At 46.7% G+C, this 20,550-nt stretch overlaps 1 protein-coding gene across 2 annotated transcripts in view; it reads left to right on the top strand.

Moving 5' to 3' along the window:
* LOC144151665 (sodium-coupled monocarboxylate transporter 2-like) overlaps positions 1-20,550 on the top strand; it is a 76,086-nt gene that overhangs the window by 35,296 nt on the left and 20,240 nt on the right. For both annotated transcript variants that reach the window (XR_013318934.1, XM_077682781.1), the window contains exons 6-9: positions 4,628-4,785; positions 12,500-12,640; positions 15,822-15,951; positions 18,330-18,418. Coding sequence is in view for 1 of the 2 variants with exons in the window: in XM_077682781.1 (XP_077538907.1) it covers positions 4,628-4,785; positions 12,500-12,640; positions 15,822-15,951; positions 18,330-18,418 (518 nt within the window). In the remaining variant the exon portion in view is untranslated. The remainder of the gene's footprint in view (positions 1-4,627; positions 4,786-12,499; positions 12,641-15,821; positions 15,952-18,329; positions 18,419-20,550) is intronic.

Here is a 20,550-nt window from a genome sequence, read left to right as displayed (position 1 = left end):
CTGGTCAAGGCCGTGTCCACGAGCCGTTCAAATATTTCTGGAGTTGAGCATAAAGCGAAAAGGAGAACCTTAAATTCATAAAGTCCATCCGGTGCCAAAAATGCAGTTTTCTCCGGGTCCCGCTCATCGACCTCGATCTGCCAGTAACCACTCCGGAGATCCGTCGACGAAAAAGACCGTGCGTGGCGCAGTCTGTCACTGGAGTTATCGATTCGCGGTAGCGGGTAAACATTGTTCTTGGTGGCATGGTTTAACTTGCAGTAATGGACACAGAAGCGTAGGCTACCATCTTTCTTCTGCACCACAACAACAGGAGAATCCTACGGGCTTTGCGATGGCTGTATCACATCGTTCTACAGCATTTGTTTTATCTGGTCCCGTCTCGTTCCTTTGGAGAGATACGATACGGCTTTTGGCGAACAGGTCTCCCATCCTCCACGGTAATGATCCGATGCTTCGTAAGAGGCTGTTGTCGTACCTTGGTTGTAGAAGAGAAGCAATCAATAAACTGTTGTAAATAAACTATTGTAATAGCTCCAGCAGGCATTGTTGCTTCGTGGCTGGTAGACCAGGGCATATGTCGAAGGTGGAGCGTTCAGCGCCACCTAGCGCCACCTAAGGCTAGACATTATCAGTTTTCTTCAATGTTCTCAAAACATGCTACAGCAGTTCTTTTGGAGATTTGCTTTTGTTCATTGCTGAAGTTTTTTAGAAATACTTCGGTGCATTTTTAATTTAGGTGCACTACTCTTGAGGTGATTGAGATGCCACGGGTAAAAAGAAGGTCACTTGTTGCTTCAACTATCCCTTTGCCACACAAGGAACCCTGCACTTCAAGGAAACCAAGGTGCGCGACCTCGGTGGCAAGACGACGTCTTCATCAACGATACGCAAGGTCAACGAACATTGTTCATAATTGAGGTCTCGAGCAGTGACGTCGATAGAGAATGTGACTAGGCGCTCAGGGATATTATTAATGGCGTGATATTCTCGCAGAAAGTCCATTCCCAAGATAAAGTTTTTGCAGAACTGGCAAAGGATGACGAAAGTGCCGACAAAGTTCGTATTAATAATACGGATTCGCGCAGCACACTTGCCCATCGGCGTCATTACGTCACCGCCGGCGGATCGAATCTGTGATTATCGAAAAATCTGTGCCGATGACCAACAAAGCAGTTACTTCCTGCCCGTCGATCAAAACAGAAAGATCGGCCCTGACCACTTCATCGGCATATTCTTCTGCCATACGCCGATCTACTGCCGGCTAGATTGGAGAGTCTTCGGAGCTTCCGTCGGTAGCAACCTTGCCTCCAGAGGTGGCCGGATCTAGCTTCTCCGGTGGGGACTCAGAGACCTCCCGCTTGACGCATCCTGGAAGCTATGAAGATTGAACGAAGGGTTCAAGCGAGCTGGCGACAGTCAGCGCGGCAGCTGTCTCACAGACTGTTCTTTCCTCGCCGGGAGATAAGCGTCGATTTCAGGTAGTGGTTCCCCGAAACGCGGAGGGCGACTAGTGGTGGGCGAAAAACCGGCAGTCCAATCTCGAGGTATGGGCAGTGATGGTACACGCGACCCGCTTCACACGAATGGTAGCATAGCGGAGTTTGGTCTGTGGTGAGCCGTAAGTTCGTCTTGCGTATCGGTGGATGGAAGATAGGCTCAGTGCGGGAGCATGTTTCAGAAGGCGGCTTTCGTTGCGCCAGGAAAGAGTGCCGTGCAGACGATGGACGACCGAGGGCATTCGCATGGCTCACTTGTAAAACTTCTTCGCTGGCTTCTGGTAGGACATTTGCTTGACGGATATCTTCGGGGACGACATCAGCGATGGTAGCAATGGCTGTCTACGAGGAACTCGTGGTAACCTTTCTTAGTACTTGAACAATGCTCCGGACGAGGTTACGCGACGAATTTTTTCGGGTGATGATAGAATGGCGGCGTGCGCTGAAGTTGCGTTGTCCAGTCGGTTGTATTGGCGGCAGCGATCCCGCAGCACCGTTCGATGGAGGTAGCTCCTTTTATAAACTGCGGCACAGTCTGTGGCGAGTATCGCACGAGTACAGCAAAGAGCTGCTGCTTCACGCCGTGCATAAGGTACCGGAGCTTTTTCGGCTCGGACATGTCGGTACCGGCTCGGCGAAAAAGACGCGCCATGTCCTTAGTGAACCTTGCCATACTTTCGTTTCGCTTCTGCACGCAGGATTCAGAGTCGCAATGCGTTGTCCCGATGATCTGCGTTCGGGAATGCCTCGCGATGGTCGAGGCGGAATTCGCCCATCGTTCGAAAGGTCACATCATGGTTGTCAAACCATATAGGTACACCGTCCTTTAGCAAGTAGTAGACGTTCCTTAGTTTGTGGACGGCATTCCAGAGATTGCACGAAGAGACTATTTTAAACTGGTCTAGCCAGTCGTGACGTCTTCGTACACTTTGCCATGGAAGCTGGTTGGCTGCCGAGGCATTTGGAAAATCACCTGTAAGTTGCTGAACTTCATGCTTTACGTTTCGCGAGCTCGACGCGCCTGTGCGTTCCTGGGGATGAAGCCGAATTCATGGGTTGGGCCCAGAAGGCGACGCTGCTGCGATGGACAGCCGTGTCGATAAAAAGAGGCCTTCCCGGGGCTAGATGAACGGCTGCCGGCAGAACTGCTGGACATACGCAGCACCTCACCAGTGTTTCGTTGCAAGAAGTGCAAGAGGCTAAGTTGGGAGCAAAGGCAAACGGAGATTTATTTAAGCGAATTTGTGCCTCTAGAAAGAAAGCACCAAAAAGACGTGTTCTGACGCGAAGCGCCGATCAGAAAATCAGCGTTCTAAAGCACGAGCCGTTCCACGATCTCTCCTATCCGCGCCACGCGGAGGAGCCTTTCGTCGTCGTCGTCTTTGTCGCTCTTCCTCATAGCAAACGCACTCGTGACATTTGCCACCGGATGTTACGTGGCGGCAGAGGACACGGACCATGTAGCGATAAAGCGATGTATTTACATAATGGTGAAGAACTATTTACATCACGCTATAATGGAGCCCGGCCTGGCTGCGCCGCGCACACAGCTCTTCTTCATCCTCATCCTTGGTGATGGGCCATTGCGCCCCGGGGATTATCCACTACGTTCTGTGACATCACCCCGCCGGTCGAGGACGACCGTCCCGGTCGACGCCGACACAAATTGGCAACGAAATGCGGATGAGTGTGTGATGAGAAATGCAGACGAATCGCTTGCCGTCACGGATGACGAATATGGGGTTGATGATGCCTGGCCCAGCAACAGCAATGACGTCAGCCGCGATGAAGCGCCAAAGGTCCTGAGGCCCCGTCTGAGGGCAGGGCGGGAGAATCCAACTTCGGCTTTTATGGGCACGGCTCATCTCGGCTGGTCGTCACGCGGGTCTTTCGGGCTGGGTACACGAGGCAGGGGTCATCATCGTCTGGTGGTTTTGGCTGGGCTAGGGTTGCCCGGCGCGGCTTTGTTTTCCCTGGCGGCAACGTCTATGCCGATGTGATTCGACGCTGGGACAAGGATGAGGATGACGAACCCGCAACTCTACCAAATGTTACGGGGCGGCAGATGACACAGAACATGTAGCGATGAAGCGATGTATACACATAATGGTGAACGAGTATTTACATAAGGCCATAACGGAGCCTGGCCTGTTGTTGTTGTTGTTGTTGTTGATCCTGGTAATTAATGGCGCATACCCAATCAGGGGATCGGCCAAACAACAGAGGATTGTAAAAATGAATGGTACTCTTATCAATTCACAACACGCCTAGGAAGGATAATTTAGATCAGTTGGTTTTGAGAAGAAAAAAAAAACTGGAAAATTAAAGCGAGGATGACCAATCTCAATCATAAAGAGAATCGTTTAGAATTTTCAATGTAGCGCAGGAGAGCAGAGCATACATCCCGGCGGCAAAACCCCGTTTCGGATGCCCCGAACGATAGTATAGCCGGCCCTGTTAGTGATATCCCCAAACTGCAAAGCGGCACCTCCAGGGACTGACGTCTCAGTCGGGAAAAACGTCGGCATGTCAACAGGTAGTGTTCGACAGACTCGTCTTCGTTGGCTGCGCCGCACACACATGTTCTTCTTCGTCGTCATCATCCTTGGGGCTGGGAGATAGCGCCACGGGGATTATTCCCCACGTCCCGTGAAAATATAATAGAAAAGTAGGTTCCCAGGTCTGGTCGCTCTGTAATTTAGACTTAATTAAAACTATCTAACACATCTCTAGCAATTTTTTTTTGATGCGGAGACCCCGAACGTATTGTTCCTTTACTATAGAATTGTTCTCAAACGTTCATGAAAATAAACTGTCAGTAGCATTTTTAACTTTTAGGCCGTTTTGTTAGCCAAGGAAGCCACGTTTCTGCACACAATAGTCTCTGAAGAGCTGACTCATGTAGGCATAAGTGCTCAGGTTCTTTTCCTAAAACTTTATCTGTAAAAGTCGGTTTTACGCAATATTGAAGCGCCCTTGCCCTGGTGTTGATGGCGAGCAACGAATGTCTTGTTAAAAATGGTGTTTTCGTACTGGGAACGATACATCTCCGTCCGTGAAAAATGTGCAACAACAAGCTAAGAGGTGAACAAAGATTTCGAGGAAAAGTTTACATTTTTTTATTACAGGGAGGACTGCGTGGCGTCGTCTGGACGGACTGCCTTCAGCTGCTCATCATAATAATTGCCCCAACTACAATTATTATAAAAATTCTGGTCGACTCTTTATCAGATAACGCAAGAGTACAGCACTTGACCGATCTTAATTATAAAGAGTACATGGCAGAGTGAGTACAAAAGTTGCATATTTTTTTTAATTCTGTTTTAAACAGTAAGCGAAAAACTGTATATAATAATACGCGTTATATACGACTAGGAAAAAATCATAGTATGTGAAGCCACTCAGGCTTCGCAGTCAAGAATACTTGCAAATAGCAAAAGCTAGCTCAAATGAAGGTAAAAGATGGGACTGACTTATGGAATAAATTTTATAATCTAAAATCGCGACATGTTTAGATCATTTCAGGTGGTCCTAGGCTTTTCAATACGCAGCAGAGATGCGAAAGCTGGGGTTTTTAAATAGGCTGGTATTTATTACGGAGAAACACTGTTTGGCCGAGCATTTCCACCAACGTCAATTTGCATGAAAGCCACTAAAATGCAGATCCTTTTTTACGTAGGTTCTAGAGCCGATAGATTTTTTTCATTGCGGATGGACGCATGCCTATGGCAGCTGCAAGGCAGCAGTTAAAAGTTTACCTAATAAAGCTGTTAAAAACAGTGTGTTGGAAATACACCAGCGCAGAATATACAATATCACTGAAAAAATTTAAGGCATTGAGGCGTTTTACTTGCGGGACATTAAAATGAAGAGAGAAAAGCCGCAAATCAAACACTTGGTTTTATCTTATATACTGTTACCAAAAGAGTCAAACTAAGTTAACCAAGATTTAAACAAGATAAATCCATAAACTCCACGCACAAAAGTTCTTGCTTGAGCGAAAGTAAAGCGTGATTATTTTCAGAGGTTGTCGTACTAGTCGATAATGTCCTATTCGCACGGTTTGCAACCAAAGTATACCCCATGGCAAAGTAATATTGCAATTTCAGATCACCTGACGCTAGTTTATTTTTGCAGTTAAAAAACATCGATACAATGTACTTACAATTGAGAGTCTGCGGCACCAAAAAATGGCTCAGGTTCCGCACTTCCAGACCACAATACCACGATCCAAAGCAAAGATAAGGGACATATGCTTTCCAGAAGCTTTTTCTTTGCCTGAGATTGCCCCAGCGGCCGTATAGCTATACATAGAAAATGGACATTCGTGGTTTTGGTGGCGCTGAAAGGCACGCAGCGACAGCCCAGCCAGCAGGAAACCAAGGACTAGCAAAGGAGCCGTTAAACCCTCGCACATGACGTGGTTCACTTCTGCTGAAGCGCGAGCATGTACGGCCCTGCCTGCACTCAACGATCAATCGCCGGCGAAGTAGTCGTTTTATAACCGAAGCAGCTTATGGTGGCGCCTGTTCCCTCCGCCGTTGTGTGGGCGCCGTTGTGCGACGTCCTCACCCCCACTGCGCATGCCTGACCAGGCACCGCTGATCCTGATTGTGGCAGGATGACCCTAGTGATTGGCCAACCAAAGAATCCGTCGCGAGATAGCTTAGCGTTCAAGCACCGTCGTCATCTTCCAGTAGGGGAACCTCCTCTCGCAACGCCGCGATGAGTGCCACGGGAAACGCCTCCGGTAACGCCACCTGCAACGCCAGCGTCAACACCAGTGCCATGTCAGTGCCGCGGACAGCGCCGCGGAGAAGAGGGCACAACCAGAAGAACAAGAAAAAGAAGGAGCAGCACCTCCTCTTGTCGTGATCATCCACCCGGAACACGAAGACGCCAATCTCATCCCGAGCGAAGACTTAGAGCGCCTGAACAAACACGCGAGTCCGTGCACAAGCGCCAGGACATCATGGACCGGGACGAATACTACAACTTGATGAGGATGACAAAAGCGGAACAACATGAGCTACTGCGCATGATCATCCACGGCCGACGACGCCATCAGCACCTCCGTTGCAGGTCTTCTTCACCGGACCTGCCGGTTGCGGCAAGACGTTTCTTCGTCGGACTTGCCATGGACCTCTACAATCGGTACAGCAACACCGGCAACAACACAACCTATAACACGTTCGTCATGTGCGTGAGCACCGGAAAGACGGCTGTGGCAGTGTGAGGAACCTCAGTAAACGCGGCTTTCAAGCTCTCTCAGAAGACCACCGGCTTCAACAAGGACGGAGGCCTCTGTTCCAGCGAGTTGAACACCTTCCTGTGTGGCCTTCCGCAACGTAAAATTAACAACACGAGGTGAGCATGATGTCGGCGGACAACCTAAATGAAGCCGATTTGAGTCGACCCAATGGCTGCTTCGCATACAACTCAGGTTTCCCCTACCAGAAGATGGTTCAAATTTTTTTACTCTCCACTTGTGAAGAGGTTCTGCAGCGACGAGGCTCGAATCTTGGCAAGCGATAAGAAAGGCGCAGTTTGCGCGCCGTGGATGAAAGACGCTAGTAACGAGATGAATGGTCTTGTAAGATTTAGCGCGGTGCAGCTCTAGCTCTACATATACAACGTCTTTGCAAGGTGCGAGTGTAGCTCAGTGCAGCTGACAAGGTTGACAACTGTGCGTCTTTATCTAAATCTCGCGTATTGCCAGAGGTTAAAATTGACACCAACGAATAGATCGCGGCCACCAATGCCGTTTTTCGCCTGTCGAGATTGCTACCCAGGAGCGTAAGATTACTTCCCTGGGTGGGTAAAGTTCTAACAGCGGTGAAATCGTTTGTGTACGTTAGGGGCTATGGGGAGAGGGCAGCTGCAGAAAAAAACAGGACTCAGTAGAATAAGAAGTGGGTGCACTTTGCGGAGTGCGTCACCGTATTCCGCAATTGTCACGAGTAAACCACGTCCCCTAGCTAGTAGAAAAGCTCATACGGAGACTGCAGCAAAGGTGACAGAAGGGATTCTCAAAACATGGGCTCAGCGCGATCTTTGAACGACTTGTGTTTGTAAGTGTTTCCGTTTCTTAGACAACCATACAAGAGAAGAACACGATACACTAACTATTAACAAAGGAGAAACGCAATCTCAGCGACAAATTATTAACGGAAACCAAGTCAAAGCTCACTCCTAGACACCGCATGTCGACCGATTGATTATATTTGAAAACTGTATCGCAGATGGGTGGGCCTTACCACTTTTAGAATTACATCTTTCTCATGTACTACGATAAGAAGCATTCAATTTCATTTTTAGACCACGTCAATTTCGGATACGTTACCATCGTTACCAAAAAGGTAGCGATATATTGCCGCGAACCATGAATTGTGTTTACTTATATTTTGCTTTTGCCGCCCGGCTGCGCCGGTCTGTCATCTCTGTGCCAAGGGCCAGAATGACAACCAGAATAATCTTCTTGGATTTACAATGTTGGAGATGTGAATCGACAGTTCGAGAACCACGCGCGCCGAAAGACAAAAAAGCCTGCAGAGCAAACGCCGGGGTATTCGACTCGCCGTAGCTCGCATGCGTACGTCCCTTTCTTGACTGCTGCTTCGCCGCCTCTGTATTCTTTGAGTTGTTAGGGGAGCACAAGTTCGCTCCAATAAACGTGTTTTCCTCGAATACAACTGCGTCGTCTGTGGCTTCGTGACAATATTGATGGCTGCTTTTATAGTAGGAAGGTACCTTCCTCTCAAGAACGTTTATTGGCAATTATAACCACTTCAAGCCAACCGACAACGTTCTTTTACGTATATATCTCAAAGAGGAGTAAGATTTTCCGTACGTCCTACCTAATATAGCAAACATGCGTGAGTGTGACTAAATTGTTTCGGTGGCATCCTTAAAATAACACGAGGGTAAATCAAGGCTAAATGAGGTTTACCTTGTCCTGAAGTGTTATTGTAAAGTTTGTGAGGAGGTGTACTAAATACAGCGACGGAAACGCTCTTATTTAGGCGAAAGACGTTTCCTACTGCTCAACCTGCTGATGTTAGTGAGGACGAGCTCATTAGACATTTTAATGTGCAACTCACGCTCCAGACGTATTATTCTCCTAAGAACCTTCCTGCGTAATACATAGTCGAGGTCCGTAGGCAGAAACCACCTAAGCAATCTTGAGCGCATTTGTGCTGAGTCCGCACACATGAACGCAGAAATATTTTGAGACGTGGCATAGAGACGGCGACTTTGACCTCGAACAATGAATACATACCTTTTTTGCCTTAAAGCTGCAGAGGCTGGAATATATTTCGTTAACTGAACGTTTCTCACACCGCATTATGTTAAGAAGTAGTCTTTTCATGGCTAGAGAGGGAAATACAAACAGAGGTAATGGCCATTCCTCCTCCATGCCTCTACCAACAGTCTTCGTATAGGTCCCCAATTCATTGAAATTACTCCAAAAATGCCAAAACATTATCGTGCAACGTATCTAGAGTAGTGAACTACATTGGCCACGCGTAAAAAGAGATACGAGAGAACAGAATAGTTTTATAGATTTCTTGTGCAGTAAAAAAATCAAGAAGAAATTGGACTGAGTCACTTTTAGGAACCACTGCAAGGGACATTGAGAAACCATTGTCTCCAATTTACGCTGTGAAGGTGGTTGGAAAGCAAAGCTTCAAACGACATCCACAGCAATTGCACATGCGACCTCGCTTGAATTCACACACGTGGTTCTACAAAGCGTGAAACCAGGTAATCTGTCAGCCATTACCTAGAATTCGCGGAGGCGGCGTCCCGGCCATGGCCGGGCTAAAGCGGCCGACGCCGCCGCTGTAGCCGGTCTTCAGTCGGGAGAAAGAAAACGGAGAGCAGCGTCGTTCGAAGCGTCAGAAAGTGGAACCTAGCCATCCCGCTGTGCTAGTTTGGGGCTACATCACCGCGAGACACAAGCGCATAAACCAAAACAATTCGGCATGTAAGCTTAGTGATTCCAATTTATACCGCTGTAACCTAGTTAGTTTAGCAAGTTTTGGAATTTCGAAGAAGCTGAGAGAACTTTTACAATCGTATTTATCAGAACCAGTTGCTACTTTCGCTTTTTGTAATAGCTCTTCAAACACAACTAAGTTGGTAATCACCAATTTATAAAACAGAGTCCAATTCGTGGCAAGCAGTGCGCGAACGGTAGCGTTTGACTGGCGGCCAGATGTCTATATGTAGCTTGTGAATTTTGTTTTCCCCTAACGGCAAACCAACCCTTAAAGTATGTTCGCCGTACGACGACTTAATTCCGTCGGGTGCGGGTTACCCTGAAGGTGCTTTAGAAAATGTTAATCAAGCCGCACGAAGGCACCGCGCAATAGAGGCGAAGCTGCACGAAAACAGGGCCAAAACAACCGTCATTATAGCAGACGACCAAGTCGTACCGCCGACGCCGGTGCCGGCGAGCAGGAAATTCTTCGCAGGGAACGTTGGAGAAATATTCGCCGCGCCAGCTCTTTTGTGCTCCCTGAGTAAAACCCTGCACGCCTCCACCCCCCTTCCCCCCCTCTCTCCCACCGCCGCCGCCTCCGCCGCGTTGGACGTTTGTTGTCCCGCACTTTACTAAAGAACCGTTGGGTGGTAAATCTAGAAAGCTTTACTTTAAAAACTGAAAGATGGTTTATCTGGACATTCCATTGCTAGTGATATAAAAGGACCAGACTCTCTTTTTTGTAAAGCGCTGTCCGATATAGCAGTGCGGGTTTGTGTTACTCATTGATTATACAATACGTTGCTAGAACATGCATAACACCTGTGAGTTTCGCCCCAAGGTTGAGTTTTCATGTTCGTTCCCCAATACCCCAGTGGGGTTGGAGTAGTGTGGGGGTACTCAATAGTTTTCTAGCGTTACAGCATCAACTCTCATATCTGGGCTGTATTTCTAGCTTGTGGTACGCTTCGAGATCTCATGACGGCGACTGGTACCTACGGCTTAGTATACAGTAATAGAAAGGCTAGACTGAAATAAAATAACAGTAGACGAGAGATATTGGCAGTGCGGACTACCCACGGGAACGAAAGGCTGCCTCGAGTCGACGACGAGCTGGTGGAAGTCCACAATGCCGAGGATGACTTTTCAGCCACCATTCGCTGCGAATAAGACGATGACCTGTTCGATGCATTGACGATGATTACTAGCACCACACCTAAGAGAATAAACAATGATACCTAAACCTACCTATGTGTCCAGCCATGCTCACCCTCAACTGCTCCACCATTCGAGTTTTGCTAGTGAGTCCAAGTTTCCCTGAATATTATGTGGCGTAATCGCATGAGTGAATATAAGCGAGAGTCGGGTACATCATGACGCTAAAAACAGATTTTGTAGTTAAGCCGGAGACTGCAGAATATAACACTTTCTTTGGGAAGCAACCACAAAGTCGCACGTACCTAAACGTCCATTCCAGATGAGGGAAATTGGGCGAAACACATATGTGCTCGCAGAAAGGTCCATTTTGAAGCACACGACGCAGGCCGACTCGCACGGCAGCAGAGAACAGCACTCTAAAACACGTTTTGTCTCGTCACATCTTCCACGTTCACTGCTGGGCCGATACACCTGTGTCTACCGTCTGTTGCAATTTCTCTCAGCGTAGGGTATGCACGACTGCTCAATAGATACAGTGCCTAGCCTACCTGAAGTACCTATGAGGTTTCTCCGAGGGGATTATGCCGAATGTTAGAGTTCCCGGTCTTATCAAGTCAACCATTGAACGCAGATAAAGGTACGCTGGCTACAATAATAGGTTCGGGCAGCAGACACCAGTTGGAACTGTGGCATCTTCACATCTGCAGGAATGCGCTGGCCAACGCCTTTGTTCAGTGATACGAAACAAACGACCAGTAGGAGGGGAAATCCTTCTCAGAGACTGCAGGACCCGGAGAATGATTTAAATCGTAATCGACAATATAATAATGAACAATTTCAGTATTTCTTCGTCGTGCGTGGACATTACCACAGTGAGCGCGTCTACCACGCCGCTTTCTTTCGTTAGAGATTGCTGCGAAATTACGCGTGCTGATTGCAAACAACACTATCCCTCTTGAAGAAGGACATCCCGTCTAAGATGATATGACCTTTTTTGAGCCTTGAAAATTCTGCAAACAGTGGCGCACCACGCCAAATAGTTTACAGTCCTTTGGCGATTCGAGGAAATGAGCTCATTTACATATCATTTTGATGCTCTTGTGCAAACCTTTACCTCGAATCTATAAAAAACAGCGAAAAAGCTCAGAATGGAATTGTTATTCATCGTTAGTTAGCTCATGAATTCTAAAAAAAATCACCGAAGCTTACACCAGTGGTACAAGGCTGGAGAAACAGCAGAGCTGGCGGTCCCTTTACCTTTGTCGAGACCCGGCTGTTGCTCCTCATATTTCTTTCCGAAGTTACCTCCGAAAGTTCACCATCTGTCGCCTAGCCGGATCGTTTCGTGTGCAGGCTTGCACACCTCTGCGAAAGTGGACTGTGTTAGCACGCGCGAAGCCCGCGCTGTACTCCCAAGCAAACTTCGAGCTACGAAATAAAAGGAAAGGTTGTGCCCCCGGTGCGAAATGATAGATCAATCGTAGAGACGCCAGTTTTCTAACGCAAAGGATCCAGGTTTCACTGCGACAACGGGAATCATTTTTTTCTGCTTCCAATAGGCTTCACTTGTTTCCGTTGCCCACCGCTGCTAACATCTAGCTCTTTGGGCCTTCGGGGTGGCCCAGTGGTTGGGATGTCGGTTTCACGGCATAAAGGTACCGGGTACGATTCCCGGTACCTCCCAAACAACACCTTTTTTGCTTGAGGATTCAAGGCTTTTTGGTGCCACGGATGTAATTTTGTTGGTATAAACAACTCTGCTGTTAAAAATGGGTTTATGCTCTCAAGAGTGGGGTATAATACTGCTTATAACAGGATTCCTGTTGAAAAATGTTTTGCGTAAATTTCTTCCCAACAGTTTCAGCCTGGATCTAACAAATGATGAAAATGTTTGGACCTGCTTGTTCGGTGCCTCAGCACTAGCGATATTTCGACTATGCTTTGATCAAGTCGTGGTTCAACGACAGATGGCATGCCGAACTCTCGAAGAAGCAAAAAGGTAAGGTCCACTACCGCACAAGAATATGCATTTTGTCGGGAATCTTTATGTGTGTTTAACTCTTTATTAGGGTATGTGTGGGTATTTGGAGCCATCAAAAGCCTTCAATATTCGGCCTTCAATTCGGCTTGCATGGGCCTGGACGGCCCTATCTACTTCACTCTAGATAGTCCTGGCCTGTTCATCGCCCCGTCAGCTGATGGTCTGCGCGCCCCTATCTTCCGTGGCGTCACTCTGGCCCCTCCAATCATCGCTGACTTCGGCATTGTGACTGTCCCAGCAGAGCTTATAAAAGCGTCCGCGACGGCTGCCTTCTTCAGTGGGCAAGAACACAGCAGCGCTAGCGTGACGCTCACCCGGTTTCTGCTTTTTGCGCAGGTAGGTTACCTGAACAATGCGAAATACATTCGCTCCGATAATCGTTTTATGCTGCTGTTTTCTTGCCCACACGATTGCACATGTTCTCAGGGTTGTGTGAATTTATGCTGTGCGGTAATTTACTGCGTAAGGAGCCTTCTTTTGTGTGGCGATTTTGAACTTAACCCTGGGCCCAATAAGCAACACAAGGGAAAGGGTGTTCCGGCCTCTGATACTCGTTTGCGAAACTGTTCTACGGCTGAGGAAACCGTGGCCCCAGAAGCCAAAGCTGTTGACCTGTCGGCCGTTCCTAAAATGCTTGCGGAATAATTAAGCGGCAGAAACGCATATCGCAGGAAATAACAGAAATCCAGAACTTTAACCAAATGATGAACTCCCGGTTTGACGCCCTAGAGGCACGCGTCTCCGCAATGGAGTCGGTTCCTGCCGCCCTTCCATCTGCCGCGCTCAACGGCAACGTGGAAAGTGAGCTTCATCAACTAAACATCAAAATCGACCAACTTGTGTCGATTTGTGTCAAAGTCGACACAAATTTTAATTGTGTTAGTAAATGTCAATTAGGAATATAGTTTTATAATCTTGCACTTCTAATTAGACATCACGCCTCTAAAACAATAATTACTGGCACCACAAGCTGAATATCTCGTTTGTAATCCCATAGGGTCCTAAAAGAAATGGAGACCCAAAGAAAAAAGTTCCTTGTTTGGAACAAGAAATACTTTGCAGAAAGCGATAAGTGCGCCCTGGCAAGCATCAAACCAGCTATTGTGTTTAGATGCAAGTTGAGTTATAACATTTCACCAGCACTCTATGTTGTGGGGCAAGCGTATTCGGGAATAGTAGGCTGTTTATGTTTGAAAGCCATTCACCCGCAATTTATTGAATGCAATCTATATTATGAAATGTGTGAACTGACGTGGTAGGGAGGCTTATTTATTAGGACTGATCCGACGCAACGCATGCATGAGGAGGGCTGTAGTTTAGGGCTCCAGATAAATTATGACTACCTGTGATTTTGAACGTGCTCTGAAATATCGTACACACAGGTTTTGTTCCTTTGGCTTCTATTAGAAAAACGGCCGCCGCGGCCGGGAATCGATCCCGCGTCTTCGTGCTCAGTAGCACTACGCCTTAGTCACTGAGCCACCAGGGCAGGCATTTATTATAACTGGATGAATACTTTCTTGGTAAAACACCTTCTACCATAGACCCCAGAAAGGAGTATAACACTTTCTAAAAACGGGAGTGTCTACTTCAAATACCATAGGCTTTCTTGGGCTACTGAAAAGTGAAAATGTTGGTCTGTGTGTCCCTCATTCTGTCGGCCGGGTAAAAGGTAATGACATGCTACAACGGTACGTTTGTATAGGCTGAATATTTCCAAAATACTAAATATTCTGGCAATGTTCAAACTTATGAACATTACAGTCAAACCCGGTTATAGCGAACTGCAATATGCGCCACTGTTAGTGCGATATATCCAATAGTTCGATGTAGCCGAACCCGCCTATAACGAGTTTATTGATGCGAGTTCGCAATGCACGGGAATCCCCTTGCGAACCTTCCATACAGACACGAACAAAGTGAAGTATGCCATTACCGTACATAAAACAATCGTTGTATTGCAAATAATAAAGCTACCTAATGCCTCAACTGCTTACTTGCAAAAAAGCGGTGATTTTTCTTTTCCATTTCGTTTTGGTAGCGTCAACTAGCACAGCATTCTTTACACAAGACAATGTTTGCACCAGTTTGAGTCAGTGTCCTTCAATGTCGAAGGAATATTGGCGGAGGACATCGACGGCTGAAAGCACTTCATTAAGCGTCGGACGGCCTTCACTCGCGACATCCACTGCCTCCTCGGTGCTTTCCATCGGTGCTTTGCACAGTGGTCGCTGCCAATGAACATCTCAATCACCACTCCGAAACCATGCATCTTGGCGGCCATTCTAGGCACGCCGATTTCGATATATCATATTTGATATTCGGTGGAAGAATTATGTTTAGCGTGTAATTATTTTTGTTTGATATATTGCACAATTCGCTATATCTGGGGTCTTTAGAGTCGGGTTTGACCATACGGAGCAAGAAATATCTGTATTGGAGAAAAAACATGAAGTGATATTTTCAGTGCTCTTTAATTTAAAGTTGCATGGCTCTTTGGGTGTTGCAACAGTAACTATAAAATACACCCTGAAAAAATGTTTCGACTCAAAAATGCACAAAGAGCTCGAGCGCGAAACTAGTCCTCAAGGCGGCATTATAAAAGTCCAACAGTAACGAAACAGTTCATTAGATAGCGCGCTATCAGTGGAACGCCGTAACATTCAATTCACTTGAGCAAACCTCGTCTCTGTTTAGCGTGGGGGAATTGAAACGGATTTAACGAGCATGAGAGGTGGCCAAGGGGGAGAAGAGAGGAATGTACTTGGCAGAGGCGGTGAAAAACTATCGTCTTTTGACAACGTTTGCGTCTATGTAGGCAGATGCACGGCCGTTTTATTTTACTTTCTAAGGATAAGTCTGCATCCAATGATGAATAGCAACATCATATGTTGTTGCTCCTATGCTTCGGATAACGTAGGCTACGCGTACTTTTTAGCAGAACTGTCGCAAGCGGGAAAAAAAGGTATTGATGGAAGATGGTTTACACAATACCACAACGTCAATAGTCAGATGAAGGCCTTCTCTACATCATAAAGAGTGCTTAGGTGCTCTCAATACTTCCACCGCCTGCCCTACGCATATTTACTACTATCAATGCTACAATTCACGTGTAAGCTTTATTCACTTTTTTTCGTAGAACCACGATCAACGGCTCATTGATGCTTTTTCTGGTGTATACCGTGGCGTGCGCATTGGCATTCGCCCTAATCATCTGGTTTCGAGGCTGCGACCCTGGATTGCTCGGTGAAATAAAGACCATTGATCAAGTAAGGTTCAGACAAGTTCAAATAGTTTTACCGTAATAAATTGGATCTTGCTAAGTGTCATGCCATGCAGTACCCTGCCAGAGTTTTTTTAAAGCGAAGCTTTTTATGTAAGCGCAAGCGAACGTGTGCACGGAGAAAACTCTTCCTTCATAGCACGGAAAGCATATGTGAAACATACACTATGGTGAGAAGTGAAAGGGGAAGTGAGAGAGTGTGGCTGGCTTTTTCTTGCTCATTCCAAAGCAGTCGCACATTTAGCTATTGCATGAAGCAGGCATAAAGCGATAATAGCTTGCAGGGGCGGTAGGTGATCCTGACGGAATAGTGTCAGAGTGGCAATTGCAAGCCCGGCGCTCATGTTTCTTCGAAATGGGAAGGCCACGGGTCATACGCTATTCTTAAGAGCAGGTAGCGTAGGAATAGCGACCGCACTAGTAAGAACGGGAAGGAAAGAAAATACCACAACCACACAACGTATAGTGAAGAAGATTTTAACAACCTATTTTGGGAGTAACAGACGCTTAAACACCAGCCACGCCCTACAGCTTGGCTGGTTAACCCTTTGTAGAGAGTGTTTGGCTGGTTATTTTAAAAAGCATTATTTTTATTCTGCCGTTGAATTCGCGGGTGGTTGCTTTAGTAGCAGATAAACTAGAATGATGCAAATATGTAGACCTTTCATGCATAAAATTTCCACAGCGTTCCAATTCACATTTTATCTCACATTTAAAGAGTGAACGGCACAACGGCTGTGGCAGGATGCAATAAAATTCGTATGCAAAGACAATTTCACTTATCTTCAGGACTAAGCACTGATTCTATACTTCATATGACATTTATTAATTAAATGTTATTATCAGAAAGCCCCTTTTCAACAGTCATGAGAGCTCTGAATTTTCTCAACACCGCTTTGTTATTTTGTGCCCAACTTTAACCAAACCAGCTTTTCTAGAGAGAGCATTATATTTACCAAGAAGCCGCATTTTAAAGATACCGTGTAGGGGCGAACTCCTTAGCGGCTGGGACTGTTGGCGTCTAATCTAGTCATTGTCGTCGTCGTAATTATCGTCTCATGTAGTCACGGTACTAACACAGCGGAAACTCGTTAACGCCTCGAGCTACAACTTAACCCGTACTAGAAAAACACCGGGACACACGTGTACGAATTGCGCTAGAGAGCATCCTGCTTCAAAGACAGCAGACTTCTACAGCTCAGCTGTATACCCCTACAGCCCAATACCTCCGTTTCATGTCCGTTGGCAAAACCGCCAAGGAGCCTAGAATACAGTTGTACGCCACGAGGCATCGCAACTCCCGGTTTCACGTTTGTGGAGATGACCCGGGGTCTTTTTTTAATGTGAAAGTTTTCTGGCAGCCTTAGGTATATCCTTGTGTCGTTTCCTCTAACATATTGGGCCCGAAGTGTTGTAAACTATTGTTTTATGCAAGCGAAAGGGGCCGAACTACGAAGCTTTAATAAAAGAAGTGACATTTAAACGCTGCTCCTCATGCGGGGGACGAACTTCACGGCACGAATGAGGGCGGGGGTGAGAGTCATTGGGGGAAAAATTACTTCCACATTGAAATGTGACATTATATTACCACTGTTATATTATCACCACTGCGCAGCCCTATTTCTTCTTATATTGTGTCTTCTGATATAATTACTGCTTCTTAAATTGTTACAGTATCAAAACGCCTATAAGGCGGCAATTCATGCGCTGAATTCACCTTTATGTGGTGTCCGAAATGGCACTTTGTCACTCGAAATGCCACTTGCAGTAAGGTTAGCCTTCTTAGGTAAAACATACCACTTGAAAGCATTATTATTGGTCGACTTGAAATGCCTGATTGTCACGGTTTAAATTATTGTTAGGTTATAACACATACAATTATTCCTGCCTTCCGCCTTCGACAACGCATCATTGGGCTAGAGCTTTCTGAATGATAAATCACTACCGCTATCTCCCGTCAAGAAGCTTAAGTTACACCAAATTTTAATTTCCTGATTTCTGTCTTCTAACCCGGCGCGTACGGGTTCTTTTGATTGTTAATCACCGAGCTTTTCTCTTGCATATCCCCCAACATAACGTGTACTCCCCCACTTATAGAAGTTTTCTGTTTTCGTTTTAATGTGGTCTACATAAATCAGCTTTTGTAACGATACCAGAAATCTGTATTGGCACACTTACTGTTACTGATGCCTTTTCATTCAGTGCACGTTTTGTCACATTTGGGTTTCCATTTGGGTTCTTAGAGGATTCATAGGACATTTCTTACTTGTTACCAGACACTGCAATGTTAGGTAACTCCTCAAAACGTTCCTAATACGTGAAGCAGCTGCTTTGTTATACGTAGTTATATTAATAATGTTTCAGATCCTGCCCTATTATATCACAAAATACTTGGTAGATATACCGGGACTTTCTGGCCTATTTCTTGCTGGTGTCGTCAGCGCAGCCACAAGGTAACACTGCTTATATCTTGGTCTATACTCCTACATGAATGCTGCGTGTTGCTTACAGCTACCTGTGCAAATGAGCCAATGGCTATTCCAAAAATGTTTGGCAGTACAGCTATCAAGGTTTCTTGAACAATATCCGTGATACACTTTCATGGGCAAACAAATTTCGCTGCAGCTGAGGTTGCAGCTGCGACGATGTATAGGTTCCGGAACGATCGCCGGGTGGCGCTGCACTCTCCCCGGAGGGGGAGTACGCCGGGACGGCGGCCTATTCGGCACGTGCTTTTTTCGCTGCGCGCGTGCTGCATTTCTCGCGCTAGGAAGAGGGCTGGGTAAAATTTTCTTTCGACTTATGAAAGCATACACATTAGCACGTGTACAGCAAGTTCGGTTTACACGTAGAGTAGCTACTGGGTCCATTTTTGCCGGTGCTTGTCTTGTCGTCTGCTAGAGACGCGTCGTCTGCTACGCACCAGTCGAACGGCCGTGCGCCCCGGCGGTTTCACGGGATAAAGAGTGCTCTTGTGGGCGACCCTTGGCTGGTCTAACCACCTCAGTCATCGCGAAACGACTGCGTCGGGTGAACGGCTTTTCAGCGCCCTAAGCAGACGCCCCCGGGCCCGCTCCTCCGGGTCTGGCAAGTGCACGCGCAGCTCGCAGCTCGCGCTGTCTCCCGCACCGCCTGAGGCATCCAGCCTCCTACTCATGAATGCGAACAAAAAGCGACCGCCGGCTGCGGGAGCCACTTAAGCCAGCACGTACAAAGAGCGGCGGGAACACTCCTCACTAACCCGAAACGAAAAGATGAAACTGAAAGCGAAAAAAAAAACCCATATTGTTGCATGGTCAGCTGCCACGACAGTAACAAGGCGAAAGAAGAGGATCCATTCGTTAAATTGTGCATATTCCCCGCGAAAGCTCACCAAAAGGATAGACGGTAAGCATGGATCACTGCAGTTCGAAAGATGAAATAAGCTGACACATTTTTGTTTGTATCTGTGTTCTTTCAGTGTACATTACCAGGCTTTGAAAATGCGAACTAGTGTTCTAACGAGTACTCCCCTCTACACTTTTTTTAATGCATGCTGCCAATAATTGTTTTCCGCTATAATAAATGAACTTCGGAGTTGTTTAGCTGGTGCCGTTCGATATCGTCCATATATAACACAATAGGTTGATATTTTGCATGGGTGAAAAAAATAGTTTCTAGCGATTTACCTGGCTGTAGTAGCTCTGGTCCGTCTTGTCATTGTGACGTGTGTTCTGGACGGGATTACTGCGTTGTTCGCATTTTTCCCACATTTAGAAATACTGATGATTAAAAGAGGTATACACCAAATTCTGTATATTATAGTAATTAAAAGTTATACGCCACAAGATGTTCTGTTGTTTGCGCGAACTGTAACGCTAACCAATACTTGTACTCCAAGCGGGTGACAAACATTGCGAACAAAAATTTCTTAAAAGACAAGTAAAATGGAAATGCGGCGCTGTCAGCGCACCCCTTAATTAGCGTGTGCCTTTCTAATGCGTTTTTATAAGATGCAGCTGATTGTTTCAAGAGTGAGAAATAACCTATTAACCATAATCAATCACGTTTATCTTACATTTCTTGCAAGCGTCAGTGTGTCTGCAGTCCAGAAGGTCCGGATGTCAGAAGCGTGATCACGCGAAGGGAGTAACAAACAAGAGAAAAGTACGCTGTGACCAGCTGAACAGCTGTCGCCTTGCAGAAGAAAAGAGCAACCGACGACCGCCGAACAACGCGTTTCCCCCCTTAAAATCGTCGGGGCAGTCTGCCGGTCCAGCGGCGGGAAGCAGGTGGCGCGTCTGTAGCAGACGACAAGACAAACGTCGACAAAAATGAACTCAGTAACTACTTTACGTTTAAACCGAACTTACTGGACACGTGATAATGTGTATGTTTTCATAAGTCGAAAGAAAATTTTACCCAGCCCTCTTCCTAGCGCGAGAAATGCAGCACGCGTGCAGCGAAAAAAGCACGTGCCGAATAGGCGGCCGCCCCGGCGTACTCCCCCTTCCGGGGATAGGGCAGCGCTTTCCTCGCCCGGCAAACGTTAGCTTCGCCTCCCTATACATACGTAAGACTCCGAAGTGGTTTTTCTCTCTTCTGT

This window comes from Haemaphysalis longicornis, unplaced genomic scaffold, assembly GCF_048455015.1.
Source record: "Haemaphysalis longicornis isolate Haplotype H1 unplaced genomic scaffold, Haemaphysalis longicornis Haplotype H1 scaffold_9, whole genome shotgun sequence".
Classification (NCBI taxonomy): domain Eukaryota; kingdom Metazoa; phylum Arthropoda; class Arachnida; order Ixodida; family Ixodidae; genus Haemaphysalis; species Haemaphysalis longicornis.
This window is presented reverse-complemented; position numbering and strand designations above follow the sequence as displayed.